This window comes from Sciurus carolinensis, chromosome 7 (assembly GCF_902686445.1).
Source record: "Sciurus carolinensis chromosome 7, mSciCar1.2, whole genome shotgun sequence".
NCBI lineage: Eukaryota > Metazoa > Chordata > Mammalia > Rodentia > Sciuridae > Sciurus > Sciurus carolinensis.
In genome coordinates, this window is record NC_062219.1 from 78,362,777 (window position 1) to 78,387,671 (window position 24,895).

At 33.3% G+C, this 24,895-nt stretch overlaps 1 protein-coding gene across 9 annotated transcripts in view; it reads right to left on the bottom strand.

Moving 5' to 3' along the window:
- Dop1a (DOP1 leucine zipper like protein A) overlaps positions 1 to 24,895 on the bottom strand; it is a 79,911-nt gene that overhangs the window by 37,186 nt on the left and 17,830 nt on the right. For 4 of the 9 annotated variants that reach the window (XM_047559576.1, XM_047559578.1, XM_047559581.1 and 1 more), the window contains exons 8-18: positions 23,449 to 23,569; positions 21,678 to 21,797; positions 19,833 to 19,947; positions 19,329 to 19,358; positions 18,797 to 19,030; positions 13,152 to 13,773; positions 12,376 to 12,650; positions 7,912 to 8,064; positions 5,902 to 5,999; positions 4,367 to 4,632; positions 796 to 2,788 (exon numbers count right to left, since the gene is read on the bottom strand). In XM_047559576.1, coding sequence (XP_047415532.1) covers positions 796 to 2,788; positions 4,367 to 4,632; positions 5,902 to 5,999; positions 7,912 to 8,064; positions 12,376 to 12,650; positions 13,152 to 13,773; positions 18,797 to 19,030; positions 19,329 to 19,358; positions 19,833 to 19,947; positions 21,678 to 21,797; positions 23,449 to 23,569 — 4,027 coding nt within the window. The remainder of the gene's footprint in view (positions 1 to 795; positions 2,789 to 4,366; positions 4,633 to 5,901; positions 6,000 to 7,911; positions 8,065 to 12,375; positions 12,651 to 13,151; positions 13,774 to 18,796; positions 19,031 to 19,328; positions 19,359 to 19,832; positions 19,948 to 21,677; positions 21,798 to 23,448; positions 23,570 to 24,895) is intronic. The other 5 variants (XM_047559582.1, XM_047559577.1, XM_047559580.1 and 2 more) reach the window with 3 other exon arrangements.

Here is a 24,895-nt window from a genome sequence, read left to right on the forward strand (position 1 = left end):
GTAGATGAATAAATGATTAAAAGAATAAGCTGGGGCCATTCATTTCCTAATCTATAAGATAAGTTAAGTTGGTCTAAATATACTAGAATTCTTTCAGCTAAAGAATTCAATACAATAGAATTCTCTAGAAGGAATGGAAGACATATCAATATTAAATGATATAGGCAGTTTTCTTACTATTTTACATGTAGACACTTTCTTACTATTTTACATGTATTAGCTGGAGGTTATACTGGAGAAAAGAAAGACAACAGACATCTGGCTAACTTTTCACAGATTAATTTTTTAACATGGCCTGGAGACACAGGTAGTAGAGTTCATTACCAAATTAGGAACATCCAAAACAAAAAAAAAATTACACAGGAAAAGACTTATTTGTAAATTTACTTTCAGCCCCAATTCATTTGTACTTAGATTATATACCAAATATACTAGGAAAACTCTTGGCTGAGTTTCCTATTACTTTACTGTCAAGATTAATTTCAACCCTTGAGGAAAAAAATGTGTGTTTTAAGTATTTCTTCCCTTTCTAGATTTTCTTGATAATTTTCCTCATGTTACATTTTCTTCTTTGTTAAAATGTCACACTATTTGTAACCAAATGAAAACTACTAATTTCAAGAAATGGTGGTGCTGGGCATTGAGCTTAGGATATTGTGCATGCTAAACACATGTTCTACAGCTGAGCTGAGCTACACCCTTAGCCATATTCAAATTGTTACTGACTTTTTGGATACTGAAGCATTCATATGTATGAGAAATGTCAATGACAACAAAGTTAAAATCAACCCTTACCTACTATCAGATAGTCCTGTTTCATATTTGTACTGCTGAATTAGATTATCCAAATTTCTGCACAGCTGTAGAGTCACAGAAACAACCACTCTTTGTAGAACTTTTCCCATATAAGGCAGAGTAGATGTGATTAAACCAATCCATTGTGGATGCATCTTACAAGCACAGTGTTGATGCAAAGCTCGTATCACTGCACAGAGGAACATGCCTTGACATGTGATTGGCTGAGCATGCAAATACTGAAGAGAAGTCATGGGCTGATGGGGACCGATATGCTCCAGGTCAGATACAACAAAATCAAAACCAGTTTCATTTTCTTCAGGAATAGTCATTACCCGGTCTTCTAGAACAATTAGCCTTTGAAGTACCCTAAGAAGTTGTGACTGGAGTGTGCTACCATTGTCAAATTCATCCTCTGAGAAATTAATAAGGCTATCCTCTGAGAAACCTTCTTCCACAGCAACCATGTTTTTACCTGCCATCTTTTCACTATGCCATTTCTGTACACTAAAGATAGATGACAGCAAACAATGAAGAATCACTTTTTGAACTTTACACTTAGATAACATGTCAGAGATAAAACTAGGGAAACCCTTTGCTGAGCTTTCTATTACTTTTGCCAGTTCAGTAAAGAGAAGAGTCAAAATTTCTATACTCATCATCTGCATATTTCGGTTGCCTATTAAATCTTGCGCAGTGACTTTGACGTGAGTTGGGTAATGGCTACGCATGTAATATAAACAGAGGGAAATAAGAATTTCTATGTACATAGAACTACGGAAATTATGATTTGAGTCCACTGGAATATGACTATAAAAATCTTTGCCCATAACAGAGATCCGGTGTCTGGCCAATAGATTCTGAAGCAGAGACAACTGAGGCGTATATGCATTATTTACACTAGTGGTTGAAATGGCATTTACAAAAGCAATAGGGTTAGTTTTCAAGATGGCTTTGATGGCAGAGAAAGCATACAGAGTTCTTGATGAATCATACAACTGAAGATACAAGAGCACATGTTGATAGAGAGGATGGATATTGAAATTGGGAGATTTCCGTGATCCTGGAGAACCCATGTCACTCTCAATTTCTGAAATTTCTCCCTCTCCACAGCTATACCAATTTTCTAAATCCAGGCCATCACTAAAGAATACACTAGTTTGTTTGAGTTTTTCATTTGAAGTTTTTTTCTTGTCATCATCCTTTTTTTTGGCAAGTTTTACTTTGGGTTTTGCTCCTGGTTGTTTACCTGATTCCTTAACAATTGTTTCTTTCTCTGAGATTTTTTCTGACAATTTCTCTTTGAAGCTGAATTGGATACTACTGTGACTCCTCTGTCTAGATTTGGTTTCTGTGGAAGCAACAGAAGAATCATGTACTGTCTGTGTGGTTCCTGAAATACAAGGTGAGGAGCTATTTCTGGAGATTCCATTTGCCAAGCACTCATGGCTTTCCTCTGCAGACACAGAAAGAAACTGTGGACTTTCATTTCTCAATGAAGCACTGTGACTCTGCTGACTGGACTGATCTTCACTTTTAATCACCACCTCAACTGGATCTAAATCACTACTCTTTGGGGGCAGAGCTTCAATTTCTAACTCAGATGTCACCGATGCAGATTCTGCTTCAAGGCCGCTTACAACTTTACATATCAGGTCAAACACTACCTGCTGAACATCATCATCTGGGGAGTTTTCCTTTTGCATGTGAGAATCCTCATGGGCATTCACATTTTCAGTATCAGCTTCATAACTTAAGTTGTCCCCAGCAGAGGACTGTGAACATCCAGAGTCTGAACTCTGAAGTATTTCTATCTGTTGATCTGGAAGATCAAAATCAGAAACAACCATTGGAATTGTCTCACTGCTTGTACTTAGGAGGGAAAGTCTGTCACTCAATGGATTAACGGTGAGACTGAAGTTCTCTATTTCATCCATGGTAAGTGGTTTTTCACCATTTCCTTTTGATGTGATGAGTTGAACTTGATGACCTACTGGCATATGACAAAAATAGTAAAGGAGAAAGTACAAAATGTATTATAATAAGTGAAATGTAGAAAGACTGAATTTGAACATTTTACTTATTAGTTTCATCACCTACTTATATTTTATTAAAATTACATTTTAACTTTTCACTATTTCAGACCTTTTAAATCAATATTACATGGATGACTACTAATTAGAATTTAATAGCTTAATGATGACAGCATATTTAATAGACAAAATATAAAAAATTGCCCTCTATCCCTATCCTTTTTAGTACAGGTTAAGATTTTATTTTTCCTCCTTAGATGACCCTTCCCTTTAGTTATGCTATTTCTAAGAATTCAGTTTATAGTAAAATATACAAATAGATAATCTCTTATTTTGGTAAAATTCAACAAATATTTATGAATTATCTGCTATGTGTAAGACCCTAATTGGGGAGACAATGAGGAAGGAGGGAAGAAAGAGGCATCACTGCTCCTTTCTAAGGGGTTTTAATTTGGTGGGTGACCACAGGTACATTCATTAGTATGCTCCCACAAATACTTTTTGTGGAACATACTATGTTGATGGCATTCTTTTATAAAGGGTAGAGGCCTCAGTGCCATATTAGTATCCAAATACTATTAAATTCATTATACAATAGATAAGGTATGAGACTTGATCTCAGAGAGAGGTATGAATTAAGCAGACAGACAGGGACTATGGCAGATAAAGTGCTACCTCCAAGATGCTTTGGCAACAAGCTGGTACAATAAGTTCTTAGACTATCCAGGTTAAGCAATGGAATGGAATCTAGAGAGAGGAGTCAAAAGTTTTGGAGAAACACATGAGATGGACTAGAATGATGGTTTGATTCCATTTACTAACCATGGGACCTTGAGAAAGTTACAGCCTTCTAAACATTAGCAACCTGTTCAGTAAAATAACCTTTACATTATTGATCTCACAAGCTTATTAATCAAGACATATAAGTAAGATATGTGAGTCTTTTTTCCCTGAAGTATGATGAAAGGTCATAATCACTATATAAAGGGCATGAATTGACATTTTATGAAGTGTAGACTTCACAGTAATAGTGAATATTTATAAACATTTATACTGGGCACTGCACTAAGCATGCCACAATCTAATATTACATAGCATGTCTACTTCTAATGCTTGTAATAAAATCTGAACAGTGGGCATTATTATTCCCATTTTTTATATAAAGAAAACGATTAATGATTCATCAAACATAAAAAGTACATTATAGGCTTACTGTAAATTCCCAGTGGAATGTCTACAGAGCCCTTGCAGAACCAGGATTGCTAAATAAGCTCTAAAGGTAATTCCATCATAGTAGAAGAATGTCTCTGATCACAAGTGTGGCTAATTCCTCCTCTGAGAAAGTCAACTGATTAAAGAGATCCAGGAACTCTAAGATGATCATTGATGAAATACATTCTGACAAGGCCCACATGGCACTGCTAGTGCATGAGAAGAAATAAATCATGGAGAAAATCACATACAATTCTTGTGTGTTCACACTTCACTTTAATAACTTAATTCTAAATAAAGGTGTTCTATTTCCATGTGATATTCACCATTGCTGCAGGCAAAATTCTGCATGAAATGCTTGTCACTCTCACTCTCTTCTCCTGAATAACAGGGAGTCTTATTCCAATAACGTTCTGCTTGCACACGCTGCACTGAAACCCTCTGAGTTTTTGGATGAAGCAGAAGCAATAGCAATGGTTCCAAAACTCTTGCAATATCATGTCTTTGTAGGACTTGGTTCAGCCAGGCTTGTCCCACAGAGCTAGTAGAACCATCAAGACTGTTAAGGCTGTCTAACATGATGAACAATGACCTAAAATAAATACCAATCATTAAAACAAAGAACAAAACACCTACAACTGTGACACTCTAATTCTTCTGCAATATTATAAGTTGTGTCTCTTATTTTAAATTAACTATTTGAAGGTAATCACATTTTAAGATAAAATTTTCCTCTTTATAATCTTAATTTCAATAGATAATGAAAAAGAGGAAAGTAATTATTTCCCTTTATTATATACATGTTTTACTATTCTTATTACTTTCATAAGATAAAGTCTAAAGAACAGAAAAACTATATTTAATTAATTTTTAGCATAACATTCTTGTTCATATTATCAAGTACTGAAGTTTCTGCAGGTTAACACTGCATTCTGGTCAGTGCTACGCCACTCCCATTCTCTTCAGGAGTTAAAATTATGTGCTTAATTTAAGGAAAGACCTGTGAAACATGGACATACAGTTTAGAATCAGAAAATCCAACACTGAATATCTTATGTGCTTTTGTACAAACAATTTAATTTCCCTAGGCCTCTACTACCTGACTTTTAATTTGAGGAGAGGTAGTTGTCAGGGAGAGATGGTTATTTGCAAAGAACCTAGCTCAGGGCTTAGTTAACTATAGGGGTTTCATTATGTAGTCACAATAGTAGAGCATTTAAAAATGGTGATGCTGATTGAAAAAGCACCAGTTGAACTAATGTGCACAGAACACACACTGGACCTTAAGATGGGTTTTCAGAATAGTTGGATTTGTGGCCACCTCTGTGAGACCTACAGATAAGACTATCTTATGACAATATGTGAATCTAGCTGTACATGGGAGTTCATTGGAAGTTAATGTAAATCTGTTGCTTGACTAAAACTACTTGCAGGTCACTACAGAATCCAAAGAAGGGGTGTGTCAGTGTTTTCAGTTACAGATTTTAATAAGTCCGGTTCATGCAGAAGATTGAGGATAACTGATGGAGAAACAAATAATATACTATTTATATGCAATTTCACTGAATGTGACTACACTCAAGAAGGCTGTATCTCTGACACCTAGAATGGTGTCTGACACTTAGTTGGGACTTGATAGTGGTTCAGTGAATGGAAGGGACACTGGATAATCTACAACGAGGAAGGGAAAATCTGGTGGGTGAGACTGCCATACATTTTAATATAGCTTAGATTTTTCAAAATAACTAATAAATTGTTTATAAATTTGCAAATGTCTATATCCTACTATTCCAAAATAGAGCATTCAAGAAGAGACAACAAGATATCTGACTATAAAATCTGAATATAAAATGTAACCAACCTGTCAAAACTACGTGCAAAAGATGACTTATTTATATGCAGATCCCTTGTTAGATGCCAAAGAACTGCAAATTTTGCATGTGCTTCCATTCTTATTTTCTAAGGAAGAATATGGGAGATTATTTATTATCTTAAAGATATTAAGTAATTTTAGGAATATTATGTTCAATGTTCACAGTACTCAAATACACTCGGCAATAAACTTTTATTAAACTTTTATAAAGTAGAAATGTAGAAAAATACTTGTATTTATACAGAAATATTAAACTTGAGTTATCTCACTCTGACTTATAAATAATTATCACTTAGAGTTTACTTAATTCACTAGATTTTTGTGTAACAGAGGACAGAAAGAGCTAATAATGTGCATTCATTTCTTGAATATAGAAAGCATTTTCTTCCCTCGCTTTAAAATAAACATTTAGTTTCAAATTAATTTACTTTTTCTTCCAAAAATTATAAATCTCAAATGAATTTTCACCACTTCCAAAGATGGTTTATCAGAGGTAAAATCTGAACACTTAAAAATATTTATACAGGAAAAATATTAAACTCTTGGGATTATCTGGAAAAAGATCAGGTATTAAAATATTAGATAGAACAATATAAAAATAAATTGCTTAGAAAGACAAGTGTTGATATTAGATAATGAAAATGTATTTAATATAAATCCAGTAGAAACCTGACATTATTGAAAGTTTTAGTTTTCTTCTAGTGTTTATAGAATCCGTCAAGTAGAAGCCCAAAGAAATCAGATTGCAACTGTTTAAATTGCATGTGATAGGTCAGAAGAGTGCTTGTTCTATAGGCTTAAACATGTTCTTCTTATGATGCCGGTGCTTATTATCAACCAGTAGAGATGTAAAAAGTAACAAAATTTGTTTTTTTTTCATTGATATGTATATCTTTACTCAGAATTTGGAAGTATTTCTTTAAAAAGGAAATAGTATACAAGTAATAACAGGTATATAAGTTATCCTGGATTTACACTTACTGTTGTTAAATTAAAACACAGAATTTTTCCAGGTGTTGTGGTACACACCTGTAATTCCAGCAACTCAGAGAGACTAAGGTAGGAGGATGGCAAATTTGAGGCCATCATAACAACCAAGACCCTTCTCTCAAAACAAATAAAAATACCCAGCATTTTAATTACAATTTGATTTCTGAAAAGTTTTGAAAGAATATGGTAAAGGAGAAATAGAATTTTAACACTTTTCTTTATTCCTGTCATTTACTCCTTCATTCACTACTCTCGCCTCAGTTAAATCCTTCTTTTACTCAACATAATGCCATTTTTAAATATGATCCATTCAAACTCACTTTTTTTTTAAACAGGGCAATCCACCTCTAAAAATTCTTTAGTAAAATTAAATTTATGTCAGAACAGCATAGGAAGACCACAAACTTTATTAAATTACCCTGATGATGTCAATCTGAATGATTTATACTCCTAGGCCCACCCATAATCAGTCATCTTAACTGAGTTATGTATCACTTCATATACATTAGGACATGCAATTCTTATTTTAGGTATTATAATGCAAATAATATATTCTCACATACTGGCACATAAACAATAAATATATGTATACATATCTTATAAATGTAACATTTAAGAAATGTGAAATGAAATAATGTGTATTCACATTCCATAACTGAAGTCACTAATTCTTCTTTAAATGATCCCAGAACTTAGACCAGCAACAACTTAGTCATCATTACCCATAGTGATGTTCTGAACCAAGAAATAAATCCAGCATTTGATTCTAGGTTATTTAATATTTAATATTATTGATGCTTTTTATAAAGAACTTTCCCCTTCAAAGAGCAGAAAACACTGATTTTAATTATACTACATGAGTCAGAACAAAGGTGTATTATCTCTTATTCAGATACTTGCTGTCATAATTTTCCTAGAGTGTTTCCTTACTTCCTTAACTTACCTTTTGGTATAATATGTGTGTGTGCATGCACACGCAGTGCACAGTGTAAGAAGAGCAGGATTTACCTTATCTTTATGGGTTAACTGTTGACTTATAACATCCTCACAGATGCTAGAAGAAGGAACCAAGTTATGTAATTGATAAAAAAGTTCCACACTCTTCTGGTGGTGCTGGGGTGTACCATCTCCTAGCTGGTCCCACAATGTCAGTGCTACATGCTATAAAAAGATAAATGTGACTGTTACAAAATCATAAACAAAAACTTATTTAGTAATCATTTCCCATTAGGTAAAGACTAATAACTGGTCTCTTAACTATCAGACCTGAAAGTTCTTTTTTCCCGCCTCAGGCTGGCTTATCATCCTCCTGCTTCAGGTTCACAAATCACTGGGATTATAGGCACATGCTACCATACCTGATTGGAAGGTCTTTAATACTCATTGTGCACTGGGATAAGATTAAAATAAAGCTTTCACCTACCCACTTTCTGGTCACCTATACCCTTAGAAATTTTCATGATGGTCCTTTAATAATATTTCTTTTAAACATCAGAAATGAAATAAGAACTTTCTACAGAAAGCAGATAAGACCCCATTTCACTATTCTCATGATGTTTATTAAAGTAATGCTAAAATACGTTCTCTTTACTAGGATACAAATACCATGTTGAATGCAATTTAATATTGATGACTGTATGTTACAGAGTGAAACATACTTCATGGTCTAAAAATCCAAAATCCTTAAGAATTGTTTTTATTTTTGTCTTGAAGTGCTGGGCCTTGTACATGCTGGGCAAGTGCTCTATCACTGAGCTACATCACCAGTCCAAAGATTTTATAAAGTAAGTCATATCCATTTTGGAGCTACATGTGTTACACAGTACTTAATCTATGTCAATATTAATAAAAACCCAAGAATCTTTAGAGTTTACTAATTCAATGCTATAGAAATGAATTTTAATCTAGCAGAAGGAAATATCTAGAGGAGCACAATGACTTGAAATTGGATATTAAAATTTTTTATGTATAAAAATATACCTGCTTAATATGTAATATAATCCAAACCTATCATATTCTTTATATGTAGAAAATACCATCTATACTATTTTGGTAGAAATAAAAGACTTCATTGTTTTCTGAATGACATCACATATCACAGATGATAATCAGGCAAAATGGAGAATCAGAAAAACTTTACTTGGGAGTTTTAGAGAGGTGAGGTTTAACTCTTTGAAAAGTAAAAAGTGTCACAACCACTAAATCTGGAAATAAGTTCTACTATATAAATGAACTTTTCTCTTTTTTGGTTGAAATTATTTCCTCTCAAAGCCCTAGAAAAAGAAGAACAGAATAACAGCAAAAGTAGTAGAAGACAGGAAATAATTAAAATCAGAGCTGAAATCAATGGAATTGAAACAAAAGAAACTATTCAAAAAATTGACAAAACAAAAAGTCGTTTCTTTGAGAAAGTAAACAAAATAGACAAACCCTTAGCCACACTAACAAAGAGAAGGAGAGAGAAGACTCAAATTACTAAAATACATGATGCAAAAGGAAATATCACGACACCACAGAGATACAGAACATAAAGAGAAGCTACTTTGAAAATCTATGCTCCAACAAAATAGAAACTACCGAAGACATTGACAAATTTCTAGAGACATATGCTCTTCCCAAACTGAACCAGGAGGACATACACGATTTAAACAGATCAATATCAAGCAATGAAATAGAAGAAGCCATTAAAAATCTACCATCCAAGAAAAGCCCAGGACCAGATGGATTCTCAGCCAAGTTCTACAAGACCTTCAAAGAAGAATTCATTCCAATACTTCTCAAAGTATTCCAGGAAATAGAAAAGGAGGGTACCCTACCAAACTCATTCTATGAAGCTAATATCACCCTTATACCCAAACCAGGCAAAGATACATCAAGGAAAGAAAATTTTAGACCAATATCCTTGATGAATATAGATGCAAAGATCCTCAACAAAATATTGGCAAACCGTATCCAAAAACATATTAAGAAAATTGGGCACCATGATCAAGTGGGGTTCATCCCTGGAATGCAAGGATGGCTCAACATTTGTAAATCAATAAACGTAATCCATCATGTCAATAGACTTAAGGATAAGAATCATATGTTTATTTCAATTGACACAGAAAAAGCCTTTGACAAAATACAACACCCCTTCATGCTCAAAATACTAGAAAAAATAGGGATAGTAGGAATATACCTGAACATTGTAAAGGCTATTTATGCTAAGCCCATGGCCAACATCATTCTTAATGGAGAAAAACTGAAACCATTCCCTTTAAAAACGGGAACAAGACAGGGATGTCCTCTTTCACCACTTCTATTCAACATTGTCCTCGAAACCCTAGCCAGAGCAATTAGGCAGACTAAAGAAATTAAAGGGATACGAATAGGAAAAGAAGAACTCAAACTATCCCTATTTGCTGATGACATGATTCTATATTTAGAGGATCCAAAAAACTCCTCCAGAAAATTTCTAGACCTCATCAATGAATTCAGCAAAATAGCAGGCTATAAAATCAACATGCATAAATCTAAAGCATTTTTATACACAAGCGACGAAACAGTTGAAAGGGAAATGAGGAAAACAACTCCATTTGCAATAGTCTCAAAAAAAATAAAACACTTGGGCATCAATCTAACCAAAGAGGTAAAAGATCTCTACAATGAAAACTACAAAACATTGAAGAAAGAAATTAAGGAAGACCTTAGAAGATGGAAAGATCTCCTATGTTCTTGGATAGGAAGAATTAATATTGTCAAAATGGCCATACTACCAAAAGTGCTATACAGATTCAATGCAATTCCAATTAAAATCCCAATGACGTACCTTACAGAAATAGAGCAAGCAATCATGAAATTCATCTGGAAGAATAAGAAACCCAGAATAGCTAAAGCAATCCTTAGCAGAAAGAATGAAACAGGGGGTATCGCAATACCAGAACTTGAACTATACTACAAAGCAATAGTAACAAAAGTAGCATGGTATTGGCACCAAAATAGACAGGTAGATCAATGGTACAGAATAGAGGACAATTTTCTCATACTAGACAAAGGGGCCAAAAAGATGCAATGGAGAAAAGATAGCCTCTTCAACAAATGGTGCTGGGAAAACTGGAAATCCATATGCAACAGAATGAAACTAAACTCCTATCTCTCACCCTGCACAAAACTCAACTCACAATGGATCAAGGACCTTGAAATCAGACCAGAGACCCTGCATCTTATAGAAGAAAAAGTAGGTCCAAATCTTCACCTTGTTAGTTTAGGATCAGACTTCCTTAACAGGACTCCCATAGCACAAGAAAAAAAAAAGCAAGAATCAATAACTGGGATAAATTCAAACTAAAAAGCTTTCTCTCAGCAAAGGAAACTATCAGCAATGTGAAGAGAGAGCCTACAGAGTGGGAGAATATCTTTGCCACTCATACTTCAGATAGAGCACTAATTTCCAGAATATATAAAGAACTCAAAAAACTCTACACCAAGAATACAAATAACCCAATCAACAAATGGGCTAAGGATATGAACAGACACTTCACAGAAGAAGATCTACAAGCAATCAACAGATATATGAAAAAATGTTCACCAACTTTAGTAATAAGAGAAATGCAAATCAAAACTACACTAAGATTCCATCTCACCCCAATTAGAATGGCGATTATCAAGAATACAAGCAACAATAGGTGTTGGCGAGGATGTGGGGAAAAAGGTACATTCATACATTGCTGGTGGGACTGCAAATTAGTGTAGCCACTCTGGAAAGCAGTGTGGAGATTCCTTAGAAAACTTGGAATGGACCTACCATTTGACCCAGCTATCCCACTCCTCGGTCTATACCCAAAGGACTTAAAATCAGCATACTATAGAGATACAGCCACATCAATGTTCATAGCTGCTTAATTCACAATAGGCATACTATGGAACCAACCTAGATGCCCTTCAATTGGATAAAGAAACTGTGAGATATATATATATATATAAAATATATATATATATATATAATATATATATATAATATATATATATATGAATATTACTCAGCTATAAAGAATAATAAAATTATGGCATTTGCAGGCAAATGGATGAAACTGGAGAATATCATGTTAAGTGAGATAAGCCAATCTCAAAAATCCAAAAGGCGAATGATCTCACTTATAAGCGGATGATGACATGTAATGGGGGGTGGGGGGGGGGCAAGAATGGAGGAAGGAGGGACTGTATAGAGGGAAAAGAGAGGTGGGAGGGGTGGGGGGAAAGGAAAAAATAACGGAATGAATCAAACATCATTACTCTATGTAAATGTATGAATATGGAAATGGTACGCTATTATTCCATGTATGAGCAGAAACAACATGTACCCCATTTGTTTACAATAAAATAAATAAATTAAAAAAAGAAATTATTTCCTCCACATCTTCACTGCACTAGGTCAAGTATCATACACATAATGATTATCTTAGTCATATACAATAAATATTTCCTAAAATTTACCTTGAAAAATTCAGTCTTCTCAGCTATGTACCTAAGATTGCCCTGAGTGAGGGGGGGTCTAATAACCACAGCTACTCTTCCCTGGTTTGGACTTAAAGGTTGTGCAGGCTCCATGCTGTTGATGTTTTCCCCAGTGACCATGGCCACAGATTGAGTCAGTCCTACCAGGTCCATAACTAGTGAAACAGCAACACTTTGAACACTGAAATCACTTGCTTGGCTACAAGCATTCATGAGAGTCTGGAGCCACTGAGGAGGCTGTACATGTTCACAGTCTGAAACAAAAGATGGAAACAATTAGTTTACCACATTGAACTCTAAGTTAATTTCCAAAAAAACAAATCAACCCTATTTCCTACCTTTAGGCCTTGATCAGTTAATAAAATCAAGGTTTCTCACTTAGTTTAGAGTTTTAAGAAAATTAAGCAGCAACAAGAATTCCAACTATTTTTTTCAATGTATATTTTTCTCATGCCAAGTGTTAAGATAAACATATACGATGCTGTCATAATCAAGGAAACCAATGAATCCAATGTTGTTTCTCCAGAGATTTCCTTTTTAACTTATACTCACCTGCAAACTGTGAAAGTAATCAAAATCACAAAAATTTCTAACAGCAATTTCCCCATTGTGACTATATTTCATTTAAAAGATTTATAAATTAATATGATACACTTTAAAAAATTATCTGCATAAGAATTTCCAGTTTTAATATCTGAATTGTTCTTACATATAAGTAGCATGCTACAGAAATACTGAAATACAGGCAATCTTACCAGTCTCTAGTTTTTCAGAACGTAACTCTGATGTATGGTTCCCCTCAGCAATGTAAACTGGGAAACTTGAGCACTCTAAGAAAAGTTGACAGGCAGCAAGGAAGGCTGAAAGGTATTCTTTTGAAGTTTTCTGTTTACTTATGTTTCTCTCTTTTACATCTCCTTGTGAATCCCTGTCCCATTTTGAAGTCTCTCCTTGCGTTTGACTAAGATCCCCTTGATGCTCTGTAGACAAAGCCTGAGGAAAAGAGTTGCTCTGAATGATATAGAGGTTGATAAGTCTGGTAAGAAACTGTTGAACATACTCCAAGCAGCATTGCATTGCAGTCTTTTGGGCTGTCTTCCCACTTTGTGTTGCTGTCCCCTGAGTGACTGTAGAAGGGGGATGGATGATGGTTTCTTCAGATCCTACGGTGGATGCTGTTTCTGTCTCAGAAGATGTGCTACCAAATGGGATGGTAGATGCCCCCTGCCCTTCATTTAGTTCTCTGTCAATGTCATCAGCTCTATCTGCTTGATATTGTATAAACTCAGTGAAGCCACTTTCTGATGATCGACTACTTGGTGGATTTTCTCCATCTTCAAACACTTCAGTAGGATTTTCCAGAGTAACTGATGATACCTAGTAGAGATTTTTTAAAAAACGAAAGTCTGTAGGTACATGTATATATCAGGAATTAGAAATGGCCACCTTTTGAGAGAAGTTTTAGACTACTTACATTTTAATTTGTATTCTGTTGAATCTTAATGCAGTTCCTATATTGACTCATATGTTTATGATAATAGGAAATACTGATAGAGTTCTAATGAATACATTAATATATATTCGATTGCCAAGTATTTATTATTCATTGTACGCATATCATAAGGTTAGTTTCTTGAGGCCAAAAATACACATATGCACTGATCCTTAGGATCTATATCCTTGTTTCCAAATAACAATGCAGTTAATCTACTTCATGAAATCACCATCCTAATGTCAAAACAATGCAAAGATGAGGTATGTAAAGTTAAAAAATTGCATTTTAAAAATCAGAAATAAAATCTAATAGGCTATCTGTTCAAGAACACATGAATGTGAACATTTGTTGAAATGTATAAAGTACTAATTAAGTGTTTGCTATTAATCTTGCGTTCTTCCAATGACTAGTTATTGAACCAGTTCCTGGAGTAGAGTTGGAATGCATTAACCTTTCCCTTGTTAATAAGGATAATTATTAAACATACTGTCTCATTTAATTTAAACAAAGTTGTACACATGATGAATTTCTTGGTTGACTATGCTAGAGTATAATTTGAATAAAATTATTAAAAAGCAGTCTTATTAATGTGTGAACTCAGTGCTGCTGTGCTGCTCAAAGTTGTGTCTTACCCAATAATCCTTGCTTTAGTTAATGACCCTACCATTCATGAAAGCCATTAAGATAGGAACCTAGGAGCCATTCTTTGTCCCTCTTCCATCTCTGTTCTCCTTCCTTACTCTCCCACATCCACATTAGTATAGTGGCTAAGAGTGTGGGCCCATGTCAGCAGGGTCTTTGGCACTCACTAGCTATGTGATTCTTAGCAAATTATTAACCTCTCCAAACCTCAGTTTCCTAATCTGTATAGTCCCCCCTTATCCATGGGGGATATGTCCCAAGATCCCCAGTAGATTCCTGAAACCATAAATAACATTGAACCTTATTTATACTATCATATTTCCTATGCATACATACTTATAACAACATTAAATTTATAAGTTAGGCATGGTAAGATATTAACAATACCTAATCATGGTAACAGAGCAACAATAAACTGATAAAAGTTATGTGAATGTAGTCTCAAAATGTCTTACTGTACCGTACTCATTCTTCTTCTAATGATATGACATGATACAACGCCTATGTGATGAGATGCAGTGAGATGAATGATGTAGTCACTGTGATCCAATGTTAGGATGGCATGTGAGGGTTTCTTGAACCCTTATGTGTGAATTATTTCAGGAATTTCCCATTTAATTTATTAGGACCCTTGTTGAACATGTGTAACTGAAACCGTGGCAAGAGCAACTGCAGTTAAGGAGGACTATAATGAGATGACAATAATGCCTACATTTTATTGTGCCTAGCTCTTAGCAAACACTTAGAAAATGTTAGTGATCACTCATCCTTACCAATTTATGACTAAGTCTTTTTGATTTGTCTTACTAAATATATTGCTAATTCATCCATTTCTTTCTTTACTCCCCCCATATTATTAGCACAAGTTACCACCTCCTCTCACCTGCACTATTGCAGGTTTCTCCACGTTATTTTAGTTTCTCAGATCCATACTTCACACAGTAACCAGATCAGTTTTTCTAATATACAAATCTTATCATGATACTTTCCTTTTAATGTCTTCCCACTGCTCCTAATAAAAGCCTTAGTACAATGAAAAAATCTCTATAAGGCTTGGCCACTATCTCCCTCACAGCTGCATTGCCACATCTGCATAGTGTTCCTTTCTGCTGAAGTCTTTCTTTCCATATGTTCCTTCCTATGTCCTGTGCTTTCTTCTTTCTACCTTGCCCCCACTTTACCAGTTCCTGTAGGGTTTCACTTAAATATTCTTCAAGAAAATCTTTATTTGCCCGTAGCCTAGGTCAGGTCTCCCCATTTTCCACATTTCTATCTCTTTAAACTTCATACATTAATCGTAACAATAATTAAATGTGAAATCACTTGTTTAATATGTGTCTCCCAACCAAAAAAAAAAAGGTTGAGAAATATAGAGACTGCCTCATTCACCACTGGATAGCCAATGCCTAACAGTAGTTGTTGAATGAAGAAGGTTATTTTTCCTATTTCAAAGGTAAGAAAACTGAGGCTCAGGGAGGTTAAAAACAAAAGGAAAAAACCCTGCCCAAGCTATAGTGGATAAGCTTAGTAATTAGTAGAAGAGCTCAGATGAGGTGCTTTTAAATTGTGTTCTTTTTACCAAAGCATAAGAGTAAGAGAACTTTTCCTATTATAATGTCAAATTTAGAGGTAGCTATTAGAATAGAACTTACTAGCCAACTTTTCTCCATTAAAAGATTTAGTGACAATCTAAAAGCATGTACACTTTTGAGTAAGAAGACTTAAGTGATAAAAATGTAATTAGATTATTAAAAAATTATTTTTGTATTCTTAACAAAAGGGTCATAAAATAATGATATTAAGCTATAAATTTAACTGAACTTGTATACATTTATAATATTGATTGGTATGAACTATATTACATAGATACATATGTTTACATGCATGCATGATGATTTTGTAATAAAACATCTTTCTGAAAATAGAAAGAAATGACATTTTGGGTATTTGAATATAGAACCAGTACACTGATTTCATAGAAATGCATGAAGTGCATAGAGTCAAATAAGATTTATCATTTTTTTCTGCATACTGGGACTTGAACCCAGGGCCTTGCATACACCAGGCAAGTGCTCTACCACTGAATTATATACTCAACTCATTCACCTTTTAAATTTTTCCTGATACAGAGTCTTGCTAAGTTACCCAGGATGGCCTCAAACTTATGATCCTCTTGCCTCAGCCTCAGCGTAGCTGGAATTACAGGCATGTACCACATTATCTGGCTAGATTTATAATTTTTTTTAAAAGAATCAGTCCTTCACTTACACATTAAAAATGTAGAATATAGAAAACACCCTCAGCTTTTAAATAGGATCAATTTTCAGACATCTAGGCAAGAGATTACATTGTACTTCAATAAAAAACATGAAAAAAAAAAATACATGACCTGGAGGCAGAGGAGAAAATCATAGGGAAAGGCACACTCTAAGGTTAATGGCAGAATTTAAAAAAAGATAAATTGTTTAATTGTCCTTCATTTAATATGAGTAGATGTACCCATTTACCTTACTCATAACCAGTAATAAGGCCCCTTGGATGTTTTCTACATAGTGAATCTTCAAATATTTGAATATACTATTGAAAAAATGCTGAGGCCTTCCTTTTCTTACTCTTGTTAATTTCATTCAAATGAAAACCAAAGTCTCAAAATCAGTTAATACCTAATTTAGTTTTATTTCTAAGAAAATCTTAGAAGCATAATTTAAGGGAAAAGTACAATAAAATAAATTTCCCAGCAATGGTAAAGACTCTATATTACATATAAATAGTGAGCAGGTTGTAAGGAAAATAAGAGAAACTGGTTTTAGTTTATGTAGGATAAACATAGAATGTATTTAAATTGACCAAAAACTTGGTAATTTCATTTCACATATGAAATGGACCAAGAAAAAAAGTTTAGGATTAATTCCTGGTGGGAAAGTTTGCATGAGATCATCCTAAAATATAGTTTGCCTGTCTGAGGGGAGAAAAAGCAACTAAAGGAAAAAAATGTAAGGTCAATTAAATAAACCCCAGATGTAAGTAATAAACCTGATACTCTAGAAATTTTCAAGTCTTTGTTTTAATGAAGTGCCACTGTGCCTAAATTCAATGTAATTATTGTACAATTCAATGGAATGTTTTCATTCACGTTTACTATATTTTTTAGTTGTAAATGGACACAATACTTTTATTTTATTTTATTTTTATGTGGTGCTGAGGATCAAACCCAGTGCCTCACATATGCTGGGTGAGCACTCTACCACTGAGCCACAACCCCAGCCCTACTAAAATATTTTAATATATTATGGAAAACTTTTAAATTATTGACTTTTCACTAAGTGTTTCAGAGGTGTTTAAATATATTACTGATAAGACATTAAAATTATTATAATATTCTACTCAATTTCATTAAGAAAGTATTAATCATCTGGATGAGTGAGAAGACTAACCACCTAAATTTTTAGAGGGTTGTGAAAAGTTTGATACAAGTGAAAATGAATAGTACAGTTTAGATATAGATCTCTTATCCAATATGCTAGCCAGTAGCCACATATAGCTACTAACCACTTAAAAGGAGGTTAGTCTGAATGAGGAACTAAATTTTAAATTTTATTTAAATTTTTAAATAATTTAGATACTAAAAACTCTGGAACAACTTGAATTTGTGATTCCAATTCTTCAAATGTAAGTTTTACAAATTCAATACAGATCAAGTATTTCTGATAAAAATTTAGTATTTGGAAAAAAAAAAATAACAGAATGAATCAAACAACATTACCCTATGTAAATTTATGATTACACAAATGGTATGCCTTGACTCCATGTACAGAGAAACAACATGTATCCCATTTGTTTACAATAAAAAAAAATTTAGTATTTGAATGAAGACATGTTTTAAGTATAAAATACACTCTTACATATATTACTTGCATTGTACTTTTTATTTAAATTTTTTAATTTGTTCTAATTAATTATACATTACAGTAGAATGCATTTTTACACATACATAAATGGAGTATAACTTCTCATTCTTCTAGTTGCACACGATGTAGAGTTACACAGGTCGTGTAATCATATAACTTGCATTGTACTTCTATTGGAAAGTACTGATACAGCTTAAAAAAAAAAAAAAAAGGCCTACAAAATGTTCTACTGACATAGCTCCTGGATCTAAGAAAATATCACTGTTAAATGCTTGTGTATAAGTGATTTAACTCAGAAACTTACGTTTTAAAGAACCATAACTGGTCTACTAACAAAAATAACAGCTAGAATTACCTTTTTGTCTTCCCATTCTTTGACTGTGTTGTTCTGCCCATTAGCAAATTGCAACACACCTCCAGTGCCAGCAGATAACAGTGGAGGTTGAACCTTGCTAAGAATCTTTGAGCACAGCCTGAGAGAATCTGTGAGCTCAGGTAAGCGCAATGTTTGGAGATGGCTTGTCAGGGCAGAAATCATCCTGAGCAGCAACTGGGGCAAGTGTTCTGTCTGGATTTCAATATAAGTCTCCTGGGGAAAAAAGTGAAACGAAAAATAATTAAGCAATTTATAACTCCAAAATCATATTATTTTTCAATCTATACAAATTCAGCAATAAATTTACTTGTTTTACAGATATCATGCTCTTAATTAACACTGTATAGTTATTTTATTATTGATGACTTATAAAATTTCTATCCCCAAATTCTCAATTTAAGTATTGCAAAGCATATATTATAAAATAACCCCAGATTTATCTGCTATATTATTGAAATTATAACAAAAGTGAACAGAATCAGTTAAAAACAAAACAGGCTGAATGTCATACCTGACACAGCACCCTCATACTTCTAGTAGGCTTCAAAATGAGAAAGCAAAGAATTGAGGAGAGAAAACATAAGGGGAAAAGATTTCCAACAATCTTCATTTAATAGAAAGAACCATTAATGAATATAAATGCAGCATTATATTATCATATACTGAACAGTTAAGATTTTATAACATGCAGCTAGAAAGTATATTCCATGTATTTTATATACATATATACACATCAGAGGACAAAACACTTGAAAATTTTATGAAAAAAAAAAACGATAGCAAAGAGAAGAAAATCAATTTGATTTTAAAGATAAAATTTATTTGGAGCTGGAGGTATAGCTCAGTGGTAGAGTGCTTGCCTAGCATACATGAGGACCTGGGTTAATCCCCAGCAGCACAAAAATAAAAAAAAAAACGATGAAAGCTATGTGAAGATGAGATTTTATCTCCAACATGAAATATCTGGACTGTGTTTTTAGATTTCCTTGATATTTTGTTACCAAGGTGGTCTTACCAAAGAAACTATATCCAACAAAAAATCCACCAGTAAGCAGAAATTGGTCAGTTGTAACTCAGATGACTCACTACTATCTCCGGGCCCAATCTGAAGTCTGGCGTGCAGTGTCCTCCTAAAAGGACAAAATTCACTTTATCAAGTATACTATCAGGTAATATGAATACATGGATAATATCAATGTCTTTCTAATGAGGGTTAAGTCAGCAATGGGTCATACATGGTAATGTTCTTGTTATGACATATTTCCTTTTTCCTAGGACATTACTGTACCTCTATGTGGAGAATTCTCATAGCAAGATTCCTAGTCCTAACTACTCCCTGGTAACTCATATCCTGATATTCCAAGTATTCTGGATGGATCATTTGGGGACTTATTTACCATTCTCCCCACTATAGACATCATCGCCTAGTTAAAATGTATTATTTGCTAGTTGATTTCTAAACTTAGGGCTTTTGTTTAAACCATTTTGTCTTCCTGGACTATTATCCTCCCCAACTTCATTCTCTCATATCTAGAGTGCATCTATCCTTCCATGTCTGAGATCAAATGTTACCTCTTCCAGGAAGTCTCTTCTGATCCAGGTAGTAGAGATCATTCCTCCAACAAACATTCATAGTAAGTGATATTAATCCTATATTACCATACATTACCCTATACTCTGAAGATACAAAGAAAATTATATAGTCCCCCAGTAGTAAGAAACATAAGCACATAGACAAATGAATACACAACAACACTGTGGGAGTAGTTGATTCTGATGGATGATTTGAGGGAATCAAGGAAGGCTACTGAAAAGTAGGTGATTTCTTTGTAGGACCTTACCAAAGGGCAAAGGGGGCAGAATATTTAGAAAGAATAGCCCACAATTCAGCAGCATAAAAGGTAATGTGTTTTCAGAGACTAGTTCACGTTAGCTCAAGATGCATGGATATGTGTCTGTGAACAGAAATAAACAGAAGTGTGGATGTGTATTTGTGAACACAGAAGGCAAAAACCTAGGGTAAGGTCAGGTGGTGAAAGATATTCATAATTCCTCTGCATTTCTATATTTTAAACTGAGTCATTTAAAAATTTTAATTTAATACTAGGAATATACATGTGCATGTCTTACTTGGCCCACAATAAGGTCTTCAAAGATGGACTGTCTATATGCCTAGCACAATGCTTTTCAACTGGGTGTTCAACATCTGCCAAATGGGTAAGTAAACAACCTTATAAGTATTAAAGGAATTCATGAAGAGCAGAAACATTTATATCTTTAAAGACTCTTAAACCAAAGATGATACATATTTACTTTATGACTATGTGCTCCTGAGGCTTGAGAGGTTAATCTGGTTCTGAGAGAATTTGGTCTAGAATTCAGTCAGATTTTAGTCAAGATTACTAGCATTCTAGAGTTTTCAAACCAGCCTTTTTTTAGTTTTATAACCTAAGAGGTATTGCTTACCATTGACAAAAAGGGCTAATCCTATAGCTTTAAAAACACAGGAATGACCAAGGAGGTTTTAATCAAAGTGTCTCAGCACACTTCCCAATAGCACACCTTCTATCTTCTCTCCACCAAACAAAAGTTGGATTATTTACTGCAGGCTGGAGAGGTAAAATCTTTCATCTACGTTGGTAAATGACTAACTCGTCTAAACTACTTTTTAATTCTAAGATTATATGATCAATGATTTTTAATATTATAGAGTGACATGGTAGAGTTAGATTATGGCTAGTAAATAATTAATAGTTTTCAGTAATAGAATGTGTAAAACAACAATATTATTAGATTGAACAATTTTAAAAAAATCAAAAGTTAGCATTGGATGTTATTAAAATAAAATAATTTAACATACCTACAACATTCTTCAAACCAACGAGCAACGTAATCCCACATATAATAAGGTTCAAAGGAATTAAAGAGAAGGTTGGCAGTTTTAATCAGCTCTGCTGTTTTCTTGTTTTCCCTTAATTTACTGAAGAAAAGAAAACAAACAAAAACTAAAAATATTAATATTTATGTTTTTCAAATTTAAATTTGAGTGCAATATTATTAGGGAACACATATTCCTAGGTAGTTGCTAGAAAATGTGCTAGTAAAAAGATTGCAAAAGATCATTTTTATCTATTGCTACTCTCCTATTAATTTCTATGTAATTTTTTTCACACTTTGAGCTTTCATAATTCAAATGTATGATCAAGATCAGAAATTAGCCTTGTATAATCTCTGCATAACAAAACCCACGAAAGGACAGAAAATTCTTTTTAAACTCCTTTAAGTGCATAACTGTTAACTTTGCACCAAACTTTGGCACATGAGTAGTAATCTGATTTTGACAGCCTTGATTCTGAAGAATTTTGCTACTTTTCTATGCTATTTAGGAATTTCTTAAGAAAGGGTAAGTTTATTTTGATTAGTTTTATCCATATTACTATTCTTACCTTGAAAACTAAGATCAGATAGGACTACTATTATAAAAAGTCATTATTATTCAAATTCCATGAGGAAAAAATCATTTTGTTATTTAAAATGGCTACCCTTAAACCTTCAGACTATAACTTATCTATTTTTCTCCTGCAATAGCAATGAAAACAATTTAATAGTTTTACCCTTTCTAACAATTAAAATAATTGTCTTTATAGAGTGAGATACTGTAAATACAACTAGTAGGTGATAGTAGAAAAGACTAAAACTCTATTTGGCAAGATGAATTCTCAGGCAGAGTACAGAATGAAACAGTAGTATTAGATTCATCATTAACTTTTCTAACTAAAAATACAGGGTATTATATCATCAGAAATAAAAAAAAAACTGCCTTAAAACGTTTGTATGTGCAAATAAAAGTATGCTTTAGGAAAGTGTAGAGTATCTCTAACTTATCACAAGGAGATACCAATGAAATACAAATAAAATCATTTATAGCCTTAGAATTTTTGTCATATTATAATGACAGATGACACTAGAAAAGAAGTGGTTTGTTGAAGCAGAGAAGAAAAGATTTTATCAGTATGTATTACTGACTTTGAGAACAGGATGTGTAAATGTGTCCCAGGCACTCAAAAACATGTATTTACCTGAAAGAAGAAATAAACCTAAAAAAAATGAATATCCAGTAGACTTTCATTTATGTAATTAACTTTGTCTTCCTCTTTTTTTGTGATCTTATGATTTTGGTCCTGAGTATGTCAAGTCACCAAGAGGCACTACCTCATAAAAACAACCAGGACTGGTTACCAAGCAAGATACAATTCCCTTTATTAACTGACACGCAGCACTTTCATGTGAGTCTGGCAAATGTAATTTCCTGGGGTCAGTATTTTTACATTAACTGCCTAAGTTTAATTTTCTAAACTGGTGAGATTAAAAACAAACCCTCGAATATGTGGTGGTTGTACTTTCATACTTAAAGTTCTGCTTGAATAATGAGGGCAGTAAATTAGGATATTTCATACTATCAAAATACAGTGATTTTTTAACTCCATTTTACTCATCAGAACACAAAGTATAGAGTAAGTTCCCCCCGTTATTATTAATACTTCAAGTTCTACTGACTGAATCATGTCCACTTTATCAATATTAATAAATGAGGGTATTTTTATGTCATATTTAATTTTTAAATAATCTACCTGCTTAACTGAGCATGATCCTTATTAAATGGTGGTTCCATTTGAAGATCCAGTTCTGCTTTGCATTGAGAATATAATGTTCTAAACACCTCAATAAGAACATCTTCTAGAATTACAGGTCCTAAAATAATAATATACAAATTAAAGACAGTAAATAATTAGCAATAGAAAGTCTTGACTATCTGGAAATTGGTCCAATTAAAGGATGCTTTAAATCAGGTATTTAAAAAAATATATATTTTCAGAGGCTAAAGTTAACTTCACATTTTGAGAAACTTGTGAAATAATGAATAATGGGACATATGTCTATTTAAAGTATGGATTCACATAAGAGAAATGGCAGAATCAGGGCAACTTGTTGGGTCAGGTAATATCTCTGTTTCCTTGAACAAGTTATTTAACTTCTTAGAGCTTTAGTTTCCTCAACCTGAATAAGGATAATAAATAACAAACTTAGAGGGTAGTTTTAAGAATTAGGAAAAATATTTATGTATTAAGGAACAGAGGACTACTCCCTTATAAGGTCCAGGCATAGTTCCTAGAATATATTTATTATTCAATAAATAATACTGGCATTACTACTATTAATTAAATAATTTTAAATTACATAAAGCTAAATTTTATTGCTATAACAGATGCCAATTTCCTTTAAAATTTTTCAGCTTCATCATAATACCTAAAATGTAAACCTACTAAAGCCATTGATAGAACTTGTTATTTTTATATTTTAAAATATTCATTTTTCATTTTGAGACTTGATAAGCTTTGGCATATTTGCTAAAAAATCTGCGTATAACTTGATGAAATTATGTTCTTCATTATTTCATTATTTATAAAATTTATATTTTTTCTTAATTTCTTTCTCAAGTACCATATTTGTTATATTTTACGTAAAATATAACAAATACACTCAAGAAAGGGAAAACAGAATAAAAAGCATTGTGGGAAAGAAGAGAAATGTAATCTAAATATTTCTGCTTCAGCCTGTGAATTTTGTCAACTACAGTTAGTTACAATAGATCAGAAATGATTCAATTTCAGTTATTTAATAAGGGTTAGGAGGAACTTAGATAACATCTTTAAATCATGACTCTTCTGCTACATATGTGATACAGAGTATCAGGTATGATGACAATATACAGGCTGTATACATACTTGTAACCTCTTACTTTGCAGAGTGAACTTCAGGTAAAAAAAATTATTGAGAACTTGTATTTAAAAGCCACCTCAAAATACAGTAATTTTCCTGTGGGGTGTGGTGGCACATGCCTGTAATCCCAGAGACTTGGGAGGTTGAGGCAGGAGTATCACAAGTTCAAAGCCAGACTTAGGAACTTAGTAAGGCCTTCAGTAACTTAATGAGACCTTGTCTCAAAATAAAGAATAAAAACAAATACAGCAATTTTCCTAATGACTTTGTCTTAATTTTATTATGAAGCAATATAAA